The sequence below is a fragment of the Chiloscyllium punctatum genome, chromosome 8 (genome assembly GCF_047496795.1).
Source record: "Chiloscyllium punctatum isolate Juve2018m chromosome 8, sChiPun1.3, whole genome shotgun sequence".
Lineage (NCBI taxonomy): Eukaryota > Metazoa > Chordata > Chondrichthyes > Orectolobiformes > Hemiscylliidae > Chiloscyllium > Chiloscyllium punctatum.
In genome coordinates, this window is record NC_092746.1 from 79,901,387 (window position 1) to 79,922,129 (window position 20,743).

A 20,743-nucleotide genomic window follows, 5' to 3' on the forward strand; every position below is an offset into this window, starting at 1 on the left:
TGTATTCCGTGAGATCTAACCTTGCTCACCAGTCAAGCTGATGTTTCGAATCTAACTGACCCTTTGTCAAAGCTAAAAAAAGGGTAGAAATAGGTATTTATACGAGGCTGAGAGAAGGTGAGTCATGGCTCCAGAAGCAAAGGTAGCAATAAAGAGGTGATAATGACAGTGCATAGAAAGATTATAGGGAGATTAGGAGCTGTGAATGACCAAGGCTGATGCCAGTGCTATGTGACAAAATATGTGGGGGATGGGGGGGATGGGTGAAGCAGAGGCAAAATGGAAAACAGGGAGAAGGGTAGCAAAGGGGGAAAAGGAGAGAAAAAGGTGATGAGAGTGTGGAGAGCGAGAGAAAGAGAGCCAATCAAGAAATAAGAGGTACAGAACAGTGAAAAAAAAAATGAAATAAAATTATCTGAAGTTGTTGAATTCAATGTTGAGTTGAGAAGTGTGGTGCTGGAAAAACACAGCAGGCCAGGCAGCATCCGAGGAGCAGGAGAATCAATGTTTCGGGCACAAGCCCTTCTTCAGGACTGCATCTGCAGTCCTCACTTTCTGTGAATTTAATGTTGAGACTGGCAGGCTGTTAACGTGCCTAATCGGAAGAAAACTTGCTGTTCCTCCAGTTTACGTTGAGATTCACTGGAATGTTGCAGCCAGCCAAGGACAGACATGTGGGCATGGGAGCAGGGTTGTGTGTTGAAGTGGCAAGCCACAGGAAGGTCTGGGACCTGATTGCATACAGATCAGTGATGCTGGGTTAGGAAAAGCACTGAGAAGTCCGATGTAGGAAAACAGGGTAAGCTAGTGAATTTTGTTGGAGTAGTAATGGAAAGCACAATGGAGGCTAAAAAGCTGCACCAGAATATACAACCTGGTTGGAGGTTGGTTAAGGAAGAATTGCCAGATCTTCTTAAACCATATACCTGTGAAGGTCAAGTTTATTCGTATAGGACAGGAGCAGCAGGCAAAGAGGTTACAATACCCCATGTCAATCTTTGACATTGAGAGATGAGGAGATATGTAACTCAGAAGGATTACTGCCAGAAAAAGGGCTAGCACATTAAATTCATGAAGAGACAAGAAGTGCTCATTTAGGCTGAGTGAGGTTAGAGTGTCGGATGAAAACTGGAGAAGTGGTGGTCAGAGTACTGGAAGAACTCTCACCTTCTGGAATACAATTTGTCCTTGCTAGTAGTATAGCTGGGTCACAGGTAGGAGAGCTGCCAACTGAAATTGAAAGGCCAATGGAAAATCAGGCAGCTGAGGTATTATGGGAAGCATATCCTGGGATTTTTCTTAACTGTGTAGTAACAAGGACACAAAGTCACTAGTTGAAATTGGAGGAAAAAAATCAAAGAATACAGATAAGAAAGTTAAAGTAGAATTATCAGAGACCAAATTTGATCAAATGGTTGAGACAAAACAGGAACAGATGGAGGACAACTTGGATATCTTTAGCTCAAAGAATTGCCACAGAAAGATGAAAAACTGAAGTAATTGTATCAAAAAGCATACACGTAAGAAGAAACTGAGAGTATCCCTGAGTACTACTATCTTAAAAATGATTTTTTAATGGGGAAATGGAAACCATCACATCTCCAGGTATGTGAGAAATGGCAGAAGTTCATCAAGTTGTATAACCATTAGGTGATATAAAGCAGGTCTTGTGGGTAGCGCATGAACTCCCAGTAGGAGGTTTTTTAGGGGTAAGAAAAACTCAAGCTAAAATACAAAAGCAATCTTACTGCCCTGGACTGCATAAGGATGTAGTTGAATTTTGCCAGACATATCATACATGTCATGTAATTGGAAAACTGCAGGCAATAATAAAACTCGTATCTTTAGAACCCATTCCTGAATTTCAGAAGCCTTTTACAAGAGTTTTAATTGATTGCATAGGACCCCTACCTAAAACAAAAAGTGGGATCCGTATTTGTTAACAATAATGGATGTGCCCATTAGAATTCCAGGGGCCATTCCATTACGCAATATCACAGCTAAAAGGATTGTAGAAGAGTTACTCAAATTTTTCACCAGATATGGACTACCCAAAGAGATACCATGAGATCAAGGGTCAAACCTTACATCAAAATTATTCAAAGTAATTATGGACAGCTTAGGAATAAAACAATTCATATCCATTGCGTCCCATCCAGATTCGCAAGGAGCACTAGTGAGGTGGCATCAGACATTAAATACCTTATTGAGGGCTTATAGTCAAGACTATCCAGGTGATTAGGACAAAGGAATTTGGTTTGTACTTTTTGCAATCAGAGATGTACCAAATGAATCAATTAAATTCAGTCCATTCGAAGTAGTTTATGGACATGAAGCGAGAAAACAATTAAAATTAATTAAGGAGGAAGTAGTGAGTGAGAATTCAGAAACCACATATTTGGACTATGTGTAAAATTTTAGGGAACAGTTAAATAGGGTGGGGGAGTGAGTGAGTGAACTATTTGATAAGGACTTACTGGATTAGTGGTGCTGGAAGAGCACAGCAGTTCAGGCAGCATCCAACGAGCAGCGAACTGCTGTGCTCTTCCAGCACCACTAATCCAGTATTTGCTTTCCAGCATCTGCAGTCATTGTTTTTACCTATTTGATAAGGACTCCAGGCAGAGAGAAAGCTCACAGAGTGTATCATGTGAATCTGCTCAAAAGGTATTTTGATAGGGAAGGAAAGCAAAAGGAGAATGCGTTACTGGTTACAACACAGCGGGAAGAACCAAGTTAGAGGCTTCTGAATTGGACATTCCTCAAATTAATTTGGACAATGAGGAAGTTGTCAAAAATTGGGATAAATTATTAAGTTACCTTTCAGAGGAAAGTCAAAATGATGTGAGAGTTATTGCCACCACATGGGAAGATATGCCTGAAACGTCGATTCTTCTGCTCCTTGGATGCTGCCTGACCTGCTGCACTTTTCCAGCAACACATTTTCAGCCATAAGCTGGGATATACTCATCTAATTATGTGTGATGTAGAATTAGGAAATGCTGTTCCAATTAAACAGCATCCTTATAGACTTACCTCTCTAAGGTTGGCACAGGTTCGAAAAGAGATTGAACGCATGTTCCAAGACAATATAACCAAGGTGAATTACAGTGACTGGAGTTTACCCATTTTGGTGCCAAAACCAAATGCACCCAACGGTCATATGTAGATTATCACAAAGTCAATGTACTTTTAAAGTCTGATTCATATCAGATTGTATTGAAAACTGTATTGAAAAGATTGGACAAGCAAGTTATATTTCTAAGTTGGACTTAAGCAGAGGATACTGGCAGGTACCTTTATCCAAAATAACAAAGAAAATTTTGGCTTTTGTAACACTAAATGGACTGTATCAATTTAAAGTCATACCATTTGGTCTGAAAAATGCACCTGCCACATTTAAAAGACTAACCAATAAAGTCATTTCTGGATTATCCAATTGCGTGGTATGTATAAACAACCTGATGATTTTTAGACATACATAGAACATAGAACATAGAACATAGAACAATACAGCACAGAACAGGCCCTTCGGCCCACGATGTTGTGCCGAACTTCTATCCTAGATTAAGCACCCATCCATGTACCTATCCAAATGCCGCTTAAAGGTCACCAATGAATCTGACTCTACCACTCCCTCGGGCAGCGCATTCCATGCCCCCACCACTCTCTGGGTAAAGAACCCACCCCTGACATCTCCCCTATACCTTCCACCCTTCACCTTAAATTTATGTCCCCTTGTAACACTCTGTTGTACCCGGGGAAAAAGTTTCTGACTGTCTACTCTATCTATTCCTCTGATCATCTTATAAACCTCTATCAAATCACCCCTCATCCTTCGCCGTTCCAACGAGAAAAGGCCGAGAACTCTCAACCTATCCTCGTACGACCTACTCTCCATTCCAGGCAACATCCTGGTAAGTCTTCTCTGCACCCTCTCCAAAGCTTCCACATCTTTCCTAAAGTGAGGCGACCAGAACTGCACACAGTACTCCAAATGTGGCCTAACCAAAGTCCTGTACAGCTGCAACATCACCTCACGACTCTTGAATTCGATCCCTCTGCTAATGAACGATAATACTCCATAGGCCTTCTTACAATCTCTATCCACCTGAGTGGCAACCTTCAAAGATCTATGTACATAGACCCCAAGATCCCTCTGTTCCTCCACCTGACCAAGAACCCTACCATTAACCCTGTATTCCGCATTCTTATTTGTTCTTCCAAAATGGACAACCTCACACTTGGCAGGGTTGAACTCCATCTGCCACTCCTCAGCCCAGCTCTGCATCATATCTAAGTCCCTCTGCAGCCGACAACAGCCCTCCTCACTGTCCACAACTCCACCTATCTTTGTATCATCTGCAAATTTACTGACCCACCCTTCGACTCCCTCATCTAAGTCATTAATAAAAATTACAAACAGCAGAGGACCCAGAACTGATCCCTGCGGAACTCCACTTGTAACTGGACTCCATGCTGAATATTTACCATCTACCACCACTCTCTGACTTCGACCGGTTAGCCAGTTTTCTATCCAATTGGCCAAATTTCCCTCTATCCCATGCCTCCTGACTTTCCGCATAAGCCTACCATGGGGAACCTTATCAAATGCCTTACTAAAATCCATGTACACTACATCCACTGCTCTACCCTCATCCACATGCTTGGTCACCTCCTCGAAGAATTCAATAAGACTTGTAAGGCAAGACCTACCCTTCACAAATCCGTGCTGGCTGTCCCTAATCAAGCAGTGTCTTTCCAGATACTCGTAAATCCTATCCCTCAGTACCCTTTCCATTACTTTGCCTACCACAGAAGTAAGACTAACTGGCCTGTAATTCCCGGGGTTATCCCTATTCCCTTTTTTGAACAGGGGCACAACATTCGCTACTCTCCAGTCCCCTGGTACCACCCCAGTTGCCAGTGAAGACGAGAAGATCATTGCCAACGGTACTGCAATTTCCTCTCTTGCTTCCCACATACATGGAAGAAAAATTTGCAGAATTATTCTATTGAGTTTGAGAGACAGGCTTGGTGATAAGCCTGGCTAAAAGTGAATTTGCCAAAGCCCAAATCACCTTCTTGGGGCCTGTCATTGTACATGGACAAATGGCCCCACATAAAAGTTATTGGGGAGTTTCCCATACTATCAATGAAGAGACCAGTACTATGATTACTGGGATTGAGTGGCTTTGATCAGAATTTCATATCGAATTTTAGCAGTTTGGCTGCTCCACCCACTGAATTACTAAAGAAAAACAGGAAGTTTTAATGGACAGCAAACTGTCAAAGGGCATTTGACAGCCTGAAAGCTGTGTTAACCAGTGCCCCAATATTAGCCATACCTAATTAAGCAAAGCCATCCATGATGGCTATTGATATAAGTGATGTTTATTGGTGCTATACCCTTACAAGAAGACAATGAGAAGATAGAAAGACCTACTGGGTATTTCTCCAGGAAACTGAACATTCATCAGCATAAATATTCAACTGACAAGGAGACTTTGAGATTGGCGTTGGCATTCCGACATGGCAGGGTGAGAAAATGTGATACCAATATCTATTGAGACTTGGATGATAAACAGAGGCGTTTGGTGGCAGGAGTAAACAAACTGAAATAGCATGTAGTAGTGCATATTTGCACACTTATAGTTAACGTATCTGTATTGTAATGTTCTAACAGGATAAACTAAGGGATTTCAATATGAAGCCATCTTTGCAATATTGATAGTTCATTTTTTAAGCGGGGGGAGGTGTGATGATGCTGCCCCTTTAACAAGGTTTATTTTGTCCTTGTCTTTTCAAGAGGGGATGTAAAGGCAGAGTTGTCGACAGTACAGCAGGTCAGGCAGCATTCGAGGAGTAGGAGAATCGATATTTCGGGTATAAACCCTTCATCAGGAACCCATATACAGAAACCCATCTCACCTTCAGTCACTGTCTGTATCATGGAGCCAGTCAGCCAAACATGTGATATCTATTGTAATGTCAGCAAGCACAGGACCTAAATAATGCACACAAGCCTGTGATATTGTAGCCTTATAAATAGCTAATGTTGTTAATAATCTTCAAGACATCTGTCTCAACAAGAGCTTGACACTGCATTGAATATGATAGTTGAAGAGTGTGATGCTGGAAAAGCACAGATAGTCAGGCAGCGTCCAAGGAGCAGGAGAATCATTGTTTCGGGCATAAGCCCTTCATTGGGAATGTAGAAAGTACCATGTGCCATGTACCATGACATATTTTTTAGCAGAAACTGGTGCTAGCATTTTATCTGTGTGATCTAGATAACTACCAAATGACATCTTGGCTCAGTTAGTTACATTGTCAACTCCAGACCAGGAAGTCATGTTTTCAGGAAACAAATATTGAAGATTCAATTCAATATCCACATCGTTGTTAAAACAAGCCTTACAAAAAAAAATTAGTGAAAGATTTACCAATATTTGGAGGAGCAGCTGACGAATAAATGATGTGTAATGAACGGTTTAAAAACGATTTGAAAATTACTTTGTCTCCAGAAGAAATTGCATTCAATATTTGCTTAATCATAATTTTAACCAAAAAGTTCTTTTTTATCAATTATTATTTACACAACTTTAATATTTCCTCAATCTATAATCATAATATTAAAATTCTTGTTAGAATCTTAATTATTTTGTGCCCAATGCAATTTGCCTAAAATTGGTCAATCAACGTAACAGATTAGGAATAGCAAGCACAATTTGCCTTTAATTTGATTTTATTTATTTTAGTCACATGTATCCAAGTGTAGTGAAAAGCTTGGTTTTGTGAGCGGTATAGGCAAATCATAACAAGGAAGGACTCAAAGATCAAAGGGTGCTTAGACAGAGTGAAGCATACAGGCTACACTGTAACAGGAAGTAGAACATAGAAAATAACAGGGCAGTACAGACTGTTTGGCCCTTGATGTTGCGCCAACCTGTGGAATCAGTCTGAAGCCCATCTAATCTACACTATTCCATTCTCATCCATATGCCTATACTATGACAATTTAAATGCCTTTAAAGTTGGTAAGTCTACTACTGTTGCAGGCAGTACATTCCATGCCTCTACTACACGCTGAATAAAGAAACTACCTCTGATATCTGACCTATATCTATTACCCCTCAATTTAAAGCTATATCCCTACGTGCCAACCATCGCCATCCAAGGAAAAAGGCTCTCACTGTCCAACCTATCTAACCCTCTGATTATCTTATATGCCTCAATTAAGTCACCTCCAACCTTCTTCTCTCTAATGAAAACAGCCTCAAGTCTCTCAGCCTTTCCTCATAAGACCTTCCCTCCATTCCAGGCAACATCTAGTAAAGCTCCTCTGAACCCTTTCCAAACTTTCCGCGTCCTTCCTATGATGCGGTAACCAGAACTGTAAGCAATACTCCAAGTGTGGCCGCACCAGAGTTTTGTACAGCTGCAACATGATCTCATGGATCTGAACCTCAATCCCTCTACCAAATAAAGCTGACATGCCTTATGCCTTCTTAACAACCCTATCAACCTGGGTGGCAACTTTCTAGGATCTAAGTACCTCAGCACCGAGATCTCTCTGCTCATCTACACTACCAAGAATCTTACCATTAGCCCAGTACTCTGCATTCCTTTACTCCTTCCAAAGTGAATAACCTTACACTTTTCTGCATTAAACTCCATCTGCTACCTCTCAGCCCAGCTCTGCAGCTTATCTACGACTCTCGTTAACCTAAAACATTCTTCACCACTATCCACAACTCCACCGACCTTAGTGTCATCCGCAAATTTACGAACCCATTCTTCTATGCTCTCATTCAGGTCATTTATATAAATGACAAGCAACAGTGGACCCAAAACACATCCTTGCTGTACGCCACCAGTAATTGAACTCCAGGATGAATTTTGCCCACCAACCACTAGCTTCTTTCAGCTAGCCAATTTTTGATCCAAACCATTAGATTACCCTCAATCCTATGTCTCCATGTTTTGTGCAATAGCCTTCTGTGGGGAACCTTATCAAATGCCTTACTGAAGTCCATATAAACCACATTAACCACTTTACCTTCATCCACTTGTTTGGTCACCTTCTCAAAGGACTCAATAAAGTTTGTGAGGCACGACCTGCCCTTCACAAAATCATGTTGACTATCCTTAATCAACTTATTCCTCTCTAGATGATCCTATTTCTTATAACCCTTTCCAATACTTCACCCACAACCGAAGTAAGGCTCACAGGTCAATAAGTTTCAGGGTTGTCCCTACTCCCCTTCTTGAACAAGGGAGCAACATTTGCTATTCGCCAGTCTTCTAACGCTATTCCTGTAGACAATGATGACATAAAGATCAAAGCCAAAAGCTCTGCATTCTCCTCCCTGGCTTCCCAAAGTATCCTAAGGTAAATCCCATTTGGCCTCAGGGACTTATCTATTTTTACACTTTCCAGAATTGCTAACACTTCCTCCTTATGCACCTCAATCCCATTTGATCTAGTAGCCTGCATCTCGGTAGCCTCCTTGACCACATTGTCTTTTTCTCGTGTGAATACTGATGAAAAGTATTAATTTAGCGCTTCCCCTATCTCCTCTGACTGCAGGCACAACTTCCCACTACTATCCTTGATTGGCCCTAATCTTACTCTAGTCATTCTTTTATTCCTGATATAGCAATTGAAAGCTTTAGGGTTTTCCTTGATCCTGTGTGCAAAGTAAGATCAACATTAACATGATCAACCATATTTGAAGTTAGAGAGTCATTCATCAGCTTAATAACAGCAGGGAAGAAACTGTTCTTAAACTGTTTGTGTGTGCATGGGTGTGTGTGTGTGTGCGCGTGTGCGCGTGTGCGTGTGCACGTTCAAACTTTTGTATCTTCTGCCTGATGGAAGAGGTTGTAGGAGAACATTACTAAATTTCCACAACTTCTAACGGGTCACCCCTATCTGAAAAGGGAGGGAGGCAAATATCAGGTAACTATTGGCCAATTAACTTTGCATCTATTGTTGGAAGTGTATCAGAATCAAATTATTAAGGAAGTAATAGCAGAACATTTGGAAAATCATAATGTAACCAAGACGAGTCAGCATGGATCATTAAAAAGAAATTGTGTCTGACTAATTTATTAGAGTTTTTCGGGGAGGTCTCAACCAGTGTGGATAGAGGTGAACCAGTCAGTGTGTTGTATTTGGACTTCCAGAGGGCATTCGACAAAATACCTCACAAAATATTAAATCATAGGAAAGGAGCCCATGTATTGAAGGTACTATTTTGGCAAGGTTAGAGAATTGACTCATGGCCAGCAAACAGCGAGTTGGGATAAGGGGTTCTTTTTCATGTTGATGCCCTGCAGCCAGCAGAGTACCACAGGGATCCAGGACTGCAATTGTTTACAATATATCTTAATCCATTCAAAGAAGGAATTTAATGAACTCTTGCTAAATTTGCAGACAACACAAAAACATGTGGAAAAACAGGTTATGAAAGGGATACACTTCACAGAGAGATATTGATAGGTTTAGTAAGTGGACAAAAAGTTGATAAATGGAGTATAATGTGGGGAAATGTGAAGTTGTTCATTTTGGAAGGGAAAACAAAAGAATAAGAGTCTTTCTTAAATGGAGAAAAACTGCAGAAAGCTGCAACACAATAGACTTGCGACTTCTGCAAGAAACAGAATGGTAGCACACAACTGCACCGGAAAATCAGGAAGGTTAACAGAATGTTGACTCTTACTTCAAGGAACTTGGATTTTGAGAATAGGAAAGTCTTACTGCAACTGTACAAGATCCTGGTGAGATCACATCTGGAGTACTGTGAGCAGTTTTGGTCCCTTATTTAAGAAAGTATATCATTTCATTGGATGCAGTTCAGTAAAGGTTAATTAGGATGATCCCTGGTATGGAGACACTGCCTCATGAGCAAAGGCTGATCAGGTTGGGACTCGACTTATTGGAATTTATAAGAATGAGAGGTGATCTCATTGAAATATGTAGGATTCTTAAGGGACTTGACATGGTAAATGCTGAGAGGATGTTTCCCCTCATGGGAGATTCTCAGACCATTCTTGGCCTACTCTTGTTCATGTTTCTCATGATCTTATGGCCTGCCAAAAAAAACACTAGGCACTCACCTGAACTGGTTTAACTGTGATGAGCTTTGATTCATTAAACACATTTATGGTCCCATGAGAAGATTCTTAATTTTAAACTGATTTATAACAGGCACTTTCTGAAAAGTTTTACATATTTTAAACATTTAGTTTACTAAGGAACTGACTTACACACCAATGAAACCTATAAGTAGTTCTGCAGATTTTTAAAGTCACTTATTGCATCATTCGCAGCTTATGGACTAGACACAGATTTCTTTTTTCTGATAAATCTATTTTTGGATGCACTAAGAAAAAGAAGAGACAATATAAAATAGTTGCCCAATTGCAAACGTTAATGGAAATGTTTGCATTTTATGATGTGCTAACGTGCTCCTTGGATGCTACCTGACCTGCTGTGCTTTTCCAGCACCACTCTAATCAAGACTCTGATTTCCAGCATCTGGAGTCTTCACTTTTGCATAATTGGAACCTTGTTTGCTGATTATGCCTGTACTGGAGATAGCTCGACAGATGTATATCTGTGATGAAGTAGTCTCCTTGGACATCCTGACTGAACCATGTCAGTCATCTTGTATAATTAATTATTTACCAAAATCAACTTAAGTTGACAGCCAGAGGAAAAGAAGCTGCCATATTTGAATCACCATTTGCCTTCTGCCCAAACTCTCCATCCAAACTCTATCATGACCTGACGATAGAACCCGTGAGGTCTGTCTATAAAAACTGGTTCAAAATTAGTCTTCATTTTGCAACTTGACCCACTGATCGTATGCCATGTCGCATTATTTATATCCACATGTAAAATGAGATTTTATGAATTTGCATTTGCAAATGGAAACATCTGGAGAGCTAGTTTGGGGAATTACACAAAAAATAATATTATAAAATGACCTTATATTTTATACATTTTGTTTTTTCTATCATACACAGTTCAAGAGAACATATTGGTTCATATTGTACATATTGGTTATTTGGGTCAATTTTACAGTGCTTACAATTTAAGATATATTTTTAAACTTACATTGGACCTACTTTGTTTTAAATGCAAGTATAATTGGATATTTAATAACAATTAAGTTATTTTGTCTTGCAACCATCAGGAGAATTATCAAAATAGAGGAAAAACAACATTTATCCTGCATTAGAGGAGAGTGCTGATTGGTTATCAAGTGGACTTTGATTGGTGGTGATGTCATGGAGAATGCCAATTTACTGCTAAGTTTTGTTGAAATTTTAGAAAGGGACAGGTTGACTCTAATTAATCAAGGCCTGTGACATGAACCAGTGAATGACTGTTACCTATTTCATGATGTTAAAGCAAATTACCAGATTTGTACATGTTCTTTCTGTCTGCAAAAAACAGGGCTGTGTAACTTCTAGAACAAAGAGCCATAGACAGTTAACAACATGGAAATAGACTCTTCTGCCCAGCATGTCCATGCTGCCCAGTTTTCACAAAAATTGAGTCCCATTTGTCTGCATTTTGTTCATATCCCTCAATATTTATCACATCCATGTATGTGTCCAAATGTTTCTTAAATGACAAAATTGTACTTGCCTGCACCACTAATTCTGGTAGCCCATTCCAAACACTCTACAGCCACTGTGAAAAAAATTGCCCCTCTAAACCCTTTTGTATCTCTCCCTTCTCATCTTAAACTTATGCCCTTTTGTTTTAGACTCCCCTACAAAAGATGTTGGCTATCTACATTACCTATGTCTGTCATGATTTTATAGATCTCAATAAGGTCACCCCTCAGTCTCCTATGCACCAGGGAAAAACGTCCCATCCTATTCATCCTCTCCCTATAACTGAAACCTTCCAGTTCAGGCAGCAACCTAGTAAATCTTTTCTGAACTCTTTTAGTTAATAATATCCTTTCTGTAGTAGGGCAACCAGAACCACACACAATACGTCAAATGTGGCCGTACCAATGTCTTGTACAGCTGCAAAAAGACATACCAATTCCTATACTCAATGCCCTAACCAGTGAAATCAAACATGCCAAAAGCCTTCTTCACCACCCTATCTACCTGTGCCTCCATTTTCAATTAGCTATTAAACCCGTACCCCTAGATCTCTTTGTTTTATAACACTCCCCAGAAGCCAACAGTTGACTGTGTAAGGCCTGCCCTGGTTTGACCCACCAAAATATATGTTGGTACACAACACTGTGAGCCCAATGGCAATCATATATTCCTTCTCAGCATAATTCTTCATACACTCAGGATTATGTAACAAATATTATCTAGCTATGGAATCACATCTGTTTCAATTAATATTAACATCTCTGGTTCATTTGAAACTCACCTCCTACCTCTCCAGTGCCTGTCCACAATCTACAAGACACAATATCATGCTCTCCACTTGCCTGAATGGGTGCACCTTCATCAACTCTGAAGAAGCTTGACACCATCAATATAAAGCAACCTGCTTTACTTGTTTCAACTGCTCCATCTACTGTTTTCAATATTCAGTCCCTTCACCAATGACAAATAGTGACATTTACAAAATGCTACAACGATTCTCTGACAGCATCTTCCAACCCACACCATCTTCCACCTAGAAAGACAAGGGCAGCAGATGCATGGGAAAGCCACCACCTGCAAGATTCCCTTTAAGACACACATTATCTTAAGTTGAATATATTATTGTTCCTTCACTGTTGTTGGGTCAATATGCTGGAACTTCCTTCTTCATGGCACTGTGAATGTGCATACACCCCAGGGGATGCAGTACCTCAAGATGTCAGCTTATCACCACTTTCACAAGGAGTGGAGGAATTGGCAATGAATGCTGGCTGATTTAGCAATACCCACATCCCATGACACATTTTTTTAAAAATTGCTTTAAATTCACCAAAGGCCCAATGTGAATTCTTTGGGCCCATTTGCATTATGTCTAGCAATGAATACCAGTGTGTAATTACATTAATTAATGGCATGAAGGTATAGAATTATTCAAATCCCATTATGTTTTAATTATAGTGCCTTTTGTCAAATGAAACCTTTTCAATTGTAGAGGAGGATAATGAGGAACACTATCTACATAAGAATGCCTTTCACAGACTTTCGATTCTTCTTCTGTATTATATCATTCATATGAAAGATATCTGCACTTCAAATATTCATCCAAAAGTTGAGGACTACAGATTCTATCTCACTAAGATTTTAAGTTTAAAACCACATCAAGATTTAAATCATCTTTCCCATGATGAAATTGAAAAACTTTTGGAAATCATTCAAGAGCATTACACAGTTTCCTCCTGGAGTCAGGTGAGTGAGTCATTTTTTTTTAGCGAAGTCAATATTGCTTTCATCAAGGTGTGACATGTGATGTTGGAAAATGGAATTACAGAGGAACCTTGATTATCTGGCATTCTGATTATCAGAATCTTGGATTATCCGGCAAGGTTGCAAGGTCCTGATGCTTGGCTAAACTATATTATCCAGCATTCGATTATCCCGAATTCAATTAACCGAACGAAATACTGCCCACCCGTGGCCTTCGGATAATCAAGGTACCTCTGTATCGTCACCTTGCGTATTGGGTATGAAAAATTAATCTTCAAGAGATACAAAAAACAGTCAATGGCGAATTGGTTGAGTGTCTGACTTTCTGGTCGTATTGAGGTCAATGTAAGTGTAAAATGGCTGCCAATTTGTTACTGCCATGACTAAAGCCAATTTTACTTCCCAAAGTTTCAGGATGACATCTGCCTGTGTCAGGTATGAATGCATCTCAGGACAAAGTTCTCTGTTCAATAATGAGACATTTTTCAATTCACATGAGACTTGAGTCAATTTCACATTCAATTCACATGAGCACTGAGATTTCCAATTTGTTGTCAGTTCCAGTTTGGGCCTATACCCACTAGGAAATGGATTGAAAAATTCCACATTGCATGACATAGAATCCCTACAGTGTGGAAACAGGCCCTTCAGCCCAACAAATCCACACCAACCCTCTTAAGAGTAACCCACCCAGACCCCTACTGCTCTACATTTACCCCAGACTAATACACTTAACCTACACATCCCTGAACACTATGGGCAATTTTAACATAGCCAATTCACCTAACCTGCACATCTTTGGATTGTGGAATGAACCGAGAGTACCCAGAGGAAACCCACACAGACACGGGGGTGATGTACAAACTCCACACAGACAATCACCCAAGGTGGGAATCGAACCCCGGTCCCTGGCGCTGTGAAGCAACAGTGCTAACCACTGAGCCACTGTGCCACCCCAAATGAAATTTGGTCAAAGAAATTTGGTCAAATTAGATTTTCATCATATTTTATTTGAATCTCATTCTCAGATTTCCTTACTTAACTGAATCGTTAATAGACATTCTTTTTCCAGTTTGCAAATTATTTGTTTCTGGAACTATTGCACTAGTAAGTGGAGACCTTGTGGTGCAATTGTCGAATCATGGGCGGCACGGTGGCACAGTGGTTAGCACTGCTGCCTCGCAGCGCCGGAGACCCGGGTTCAATTCCCGCCTCAGGCGACCGACTGTGTGGAGTTTGCACGTTCTCCCCGTGTCTGCGTGGGTTTCCTCCGGGTGCTCCGGTTTCCTCCCACAGTCCAAAGATGTGCAGGTCAGGTGAATTGGCCATGCTAAATTGCCCGTAGTGTTAGGTAAGGGGTAGATGTAGATGTAGATGTAGGGGCATGGGTGGGTTACGCTTCGGCGGGGCGGTGTGGACTTGTTGGGCCGGAGGGCCTGTTTCCACACTGTAAGTAATCTAATTTTCTCTGAGCCAGAAGGACCGGGTCAAGTCCAGCTCCAGGACTTGATGGCCAAGGAAGGTGTGTTAATGACATGGCCAAATAGGTTGAGCATCAACTTTAAATCATTACAATATCCGTCAATGGCAAATCGTAAGATTGGGAGAGATTCTTGGTCATGGAAAGAAATCAAAACCTCTACCATTGCCAATCTTAACTCCAAATTAGAATAACAATGTAAAAGTGTATGGTACCACAACAACTAAACATTTTGAGGGGTCAGATTGCAGGATCAGATTGGATCTAATGGCAAGTAGTTTTCTGTTCTGTCTGGGTGGATATGGGCTGGTGTTTCTGCCCCAACTGTGATGGAGATTGCAGCACGATTGGTCAGACCTGCCTTGGGTAGAGAACTCAGAAAGAATAAATACTACTAAAATGTATATTTTTAAAGTTGCAGTACATGAGTCTTTTTCAATGATGAAGGCCTAACAAAAAACATGTTTTGTTTATTTTCTAGTGTATTGATGCCAACTGGCTGAAGGAAAAAGCTGGCATAGTGGGCCCCCAGGGTGCTGATGAAAATACTGTCCCCCGATTGGCTAGTGCAATCATTACCTCCATTCTTCAAGGACTTTGTATTAGAAGCTTAAGTTTACCCAACCCAGACTTTTTCACTGAATTTATTTTCAGATCACTGAACAGTACAAGTACCATAACTATTTCAGGTATGTCAATTAAACAAAAGAACGCTGGTGATAATCTTACCTAATTAAAGGAAAATTATTGCCATGCAAATGAGAAAACTTATGGTAATGGAAGTTATGTGAATCTGTCACAATTTTTATAATAATTGCAATAATGAAGGGATTTGAAAATATACTAATTACCATCGTATTAGATGTGTTCCCCAATTATTATGTGCTTTTATTAGCCCAAAGTTCTTCCAGTAAATTTGTTTCCATGACCACTTCTCCAGCTCACAATTATAAAATTCAATTCTATAAATTGCTGTAATGAGATTGTGAAAACTTAAAATTTAAAATAATTGTACTATAGCCATTAAAATAACATATCTAAGGCACTGCCTCTGCCTTGAATAATGACAAGATAAAGGACAACAATATGGGTGCCATTTTGTCTGCCATTCCCTGATGATAAGGGACATAAAAGTGGGCCCAACAGCCTGAATGACTCATTAATAAAAACTTACAAAATAGACGGAGGAGTAGGCCATTTGGCTCCTCCAAACTGCCCTATTCAACAAGGTCATAGTTGATCGGTTCCAGGCATCAACTCATCTTTTTGCAAGTTCAGCATAGCTGTCAACTCCATGATATTTCAAAATCTATCTAACTACTCTTTAAACACTTCCAGTGATTCAATCTCTGCAATCTTGGAGAGAGAATGTCAGAATTTCACGTGACTCCTTCACATCTCAGTTTTACTGAGTGGATGTTTATTCTATAACTATGTGTTCTAGCTCCCCTCTCCCCCAAACTGGGGCCCTGTGCTGTAATTCAAACACAATTACTATTTTTGATCAGAACAAGTTGGAGCCTTTGCAGTTCAAGGCCAACTGAAATAATCTGGACCATAGACAGCCAAGAAGATTCACCATTGCTGATGGCACAACCATAGGCCACAATAAAAACTCCACGGTTTTTGTCCTGCAGCTCATCCATCAGATTTAAATTGTAGCAACCTTCCCGCCACATGATGGAGCAGCCAATTTGAATGCGACAGATGGTTGCATGTTTAAAAATTTAAAATAAATCCTATCTTTTTATAGATTTTCTCTGCTTGAAAATGTGAAACGGGCAAGTTGTAGTTGCTGCTAGGCAAACTGTGCATGGTTTGTGGCATAAATGACTTATGTACATTCTCTTCCCTCTCTTTTCATGAAGACCTGAACCGCCTACTTAATCATCTGGGGTTGGGGAGATACTTCGAACCGCAGTCACATGGACATGTAAATGATAGAAGTACTGTGAAGCCAGTCAAAGGCTCTGGCCTTTTACTGTTTGAAGTAGAGCATAGCCAAGATCATCATGAGTGCAATCATATACGTGAGGATGATAGATTCACATGGGCAAAGGTAAAAGTAATGTAATTAATGAACTTAATTGATTTTCCTTTCACTAAGTTGCATCATTCTAAGTTTTTAATTCTCATGATTTTCTGTTATTAATTATAATATTTTATTAAAATGACAGTTGACCATAGTTTGTACCAAAATGCAGTGGAGCATTGGAACTTATACAACTGGTGATGTTTATGCAGGTCAAAGTTCCAAAAATCTCAATGGGACAATCATCCACTCATTCAAATATCAGTTCAATTCTTCCTTCAAGTTTTTCTTATTGATCTTAATTTCATCAGTAGGCCATTTGTTCTCTATGTTATCATTTTCGAGTAAAGTTATTTAAACAATGGTGGCCTTTATATTGTAATCTTCAGCCTATATCGTTTGGTCCTAATAGTTTTGGCAATCTTGAACACATTAAATTAATCTATTCTCTTAAGAATACTGAATGTTTGAATAATATCTCCTGTGAGCCATCATTTCTCCAGAGTAAACAATCCCAGGCTCTTCAACCTTTTATTCATAGTTCAAATGCCATAAGCTGCACATTAGTTTGGCTGCCCTTTCTGCATTAACTTTAAAGCCTGGATTTCCTCACTCTAGCACAGTGTTGAGACTTGTACACATTCTGAATTTGTGCAACATATTTATAAATGTAAACCTTCCTTTTTTATTAGACCTAATATCATTTCCTGAAGATTATATTCACCTCTGGCTATATATCAGACAAATAATTTTGTTTTTTTTATTCCTGCTCATATTATGTGTTTTAATTAATACACCAGGCTCCTCTCTTGCATTCCATGAAGTTACTGCCTATAGTTATACAGAAGATGCTATTGTGAAGTAGTTCAGAAAGTGAAAAGGGACCTGAATATTAGCCACCAGATGTAAACAGAATAGGGTAGGGAACCTGGATGGACAGCATTGAAGGGAAAGATGAAAGTATGAGATAAATATAGAATGGACAATAGTGAAAAAGAAAAAAAAGTTTAAATGACCGAAAGAAAAACATTGCTGCTAGGCAAACTGTACATGGTTTGTGGCATAAATGACCTATTTACTTTCTCTTCCTTGCTCTTTCATTTAGACCTGAACTGCCTACTTAATCATCTGGGAATGGGGAGATACTTTGAACCGCAGTCACATGAACACGTACATGACAGAACTACTATCATTTACGTGTTAACGTGACATCAAACCCTTGCCTTTTACTGTTTGAAATAGAGCATAGCCAACGGATAGCAGTAAAATGAAGTTGGATATTATGTGAAAATGGAGGGCAGGGAAAGGGCGGGAAATGAATGACAATGAAACTATGTTGAATTTGATGGAGTAGTGTCTCTGCAATCTTGCTTCAAATGGATAAAAATGCCTTGTTGTATCTATATTAAATTATCATCAAAACCTATAGTGGAGGTGAGTTTGATGTGGCACAATGATTATTGAGTTATGTTTTTGGCTAAGTGACAGGTTATTACATCGCGAAAGTCTTAAGTATAACTTTTGTTTGTTCAGCCCTTTAAGATTAAAGTCATATTAACTCTGAAGCATGAAATGGCTAAAATTAACAAAAATGGCATTACTTTATAGTAAGAAAGTAACTTTTTTGTGTCTCTTCAACATTTGGATTCCCTCTTCATTTTTTTTTTGTTTCTCTTTTTTTTGTTTTTCATATGAAAGTGAAGAACAGTTATATATACCAAGTGCTTCACTTAGAAACCCCCTGTAACAAATCATTTTCAAGCGATGGGTGATTCGTAAATTGCCAGCTTTTCGAAAGCCTCAGGTCAACTTTTACCAGTTTTATGAGCTGGCCTGTTGCACAAGTACTTTGAATGCCATTACAATTTATGCCTCTGCTTAACACACAACAGCAAAATTGAGATCAACACCTTAGCGGAATGGTTGATCATTCCTCACTGTTTTGATTCCTGAAGAAGGGCTTATGCCCGAAACGTCGATTCTCTTGCTCCTCGGATGCTGCCTGGCCTGCTGTGTTTTTCTAGCACCACATTTTTCAACTCTGGTCTCCAGCATCTGCAGTCCTCACTTTCTCCCCATTTCTCACTGTTCCATAGCATTGTACAGTGGGGGCTGCAAACAAGCTGCAGCATGGCTTGATGGAGTAGTGTTTCTGCAGTCTTGCTTCAATCAGCACTGCTCAGTGGAAACAGTATCAATAAGATACATTTTTCCATGGAAATTATTTTTAGAGGCAATAATATTTGTTTTCTGCTAATGGTGCCACCTATATTTATTCACCTCGATAGCCAAAAGGGTATACACCTAACACTGTTAAATTTAATAGGAAAAGTAAAAAAAAAGAAATTAGTCACCAGATTGTTTTCATGAGGGTGATATCATATCTTTGCATAAAGATGGATGTATTTAGGATGATTTCTCCTCAACACTCTATCCCCAATTCCCAAGGCCTAACCTAGGTAAAAATGAGTCAAAATGCATTCAATGTGTTCTGCCTGACCTGATCAAAGATTTCACTAAAATGGTTGAAAATGGGATCGTGGATAACCACTGACATTTTAATTGCCTATACATTGCTTTTTATCAGGTTATTAAAAGTTCTCCTTTTACAGGCCAGACATTAAGGTTTAATATCTGTGGCTTATCTATGTTATCTACCTTTTCTGATTACCTCTTTGTGATTTAAGGTTATTGGTCTCTGCAGAATGGACCTGCAACAAAAACAATTTTAGACATGTTATATGTATAGGTTGTCAATTTTTCACGTACCTCATTAAAATGTGTGGCTTGTATATGTCTTTTCTAGGTTTATAAAAGCTTCAACTACAGATAAATTGACTGTCATATCCCCTCAACTAGGTTTGCTTTTCCGCTGAACAACTAATGGGAATCTTTGTAAATGGCAGTGATTTTGCAATTTCAAAAGAACACTTCAACCAGATCAGCCCAGCAATTATTCAACAGCTGCTTAGTGGAGCTTGTCAACACAGTGGACAGGAATATGCACAGTCTGTTGTCCTGCCAACTAACACTGAGAGTAAGTCATACTAAATAACATGGTTTTGTAATTGGCGTCTCTACAATGGCAAAAGCAATACTTACACACACATATCCCATTATGTGATCCGTAGGGTTGTGCATTTTGTTGCAATTAAGCTCTCTGCCAGTCTTCCACAGATTCATTGGAAATATTTTCCCACACATCTTTCATTGAAATACATAGTATGTCTTAGAGATCTGGGAATACAGGGCCCCATCCCTTATAGTGAATTTCTTGTGTTTTCTCAGCAAGGGCATCACTATGACCTGACCATTATAAACTAAATGTTCACATGATCCAAGCATGCATCAGCCTATTACATTTAGTGACGGTTGAACCTGTTCTAAGTTGCAGTCTGCTTGCTGCAATATTTGACTCAGAACCAACCTCTCAAGCGCAACTTACAATACCTTTAGTACATCTGCTAAAGTACTGTGTTTGGCAATGACTTCTTCTTTGATGATTTCAGCAATATATTTGGAAGATGGAATGTACTGCCTGGGAATTGGTGGAGGTTGGGTCTATTTGTTGAGCATGGGATGATTGTTTGGGCAGAAATTGTGTAAGGCATATGAGATAAAGGCAAGAGATTGGCACTAGATAATAGAGTCAGTGCAGGCGTGATGAGCTGAATGGCCCCTTCTTCTGCCCCGTAGTCATGATGTGATTCTGAGATTTTTCATTTGAAATAATTGTCTACAAGAGCTGGGTAAAGTCTTTTGGAAGTGACATAAAGCTCAGCTGGTGTCTGGAGAGTCAGTAAGGCACCTGAACAGCTTCTTTTCATGAG

At 39.6% G+C, this 20,743-nt stretch overlaps 1 protein-coding gene across 3 annotated transcripts in view; it reads left to right on the forward strand.

Annotated features, from left to right (window-relative positions):
* LOC140480692 (zinc transporter ZIP12-like) overlaps positions 1-20,743 on the forward strand; it is an 85,865-nt gene that overhangs the window by 17,117 nt on the left and 48,005 nt on the right. For 2 of the 3 annotated variants that reach the window (XM_072575910.1, XM_072575912.1), the window contains 4 exons: positions 13,096-13,383; positions 15,363-15,570; positions 16,750-16,940; positions 19,773-19,950. In XM_072575910.1, coding sequence (XP_072432011.1) covers positions 13,096-13,383; positions 15,363-15,570; positions 16,750-16,940; positions 19,773-19,950 — 865 coding nt within the window. The remainder of the gene's footprint in view (positions 1-13,095; positions 13,384-15,362; positions 15,571-16,749; positions 16,941-19,772; positions 19,951-20,743) is intronic. The other variant, XM_072575911.1, reaches the window with a different exon arrangement.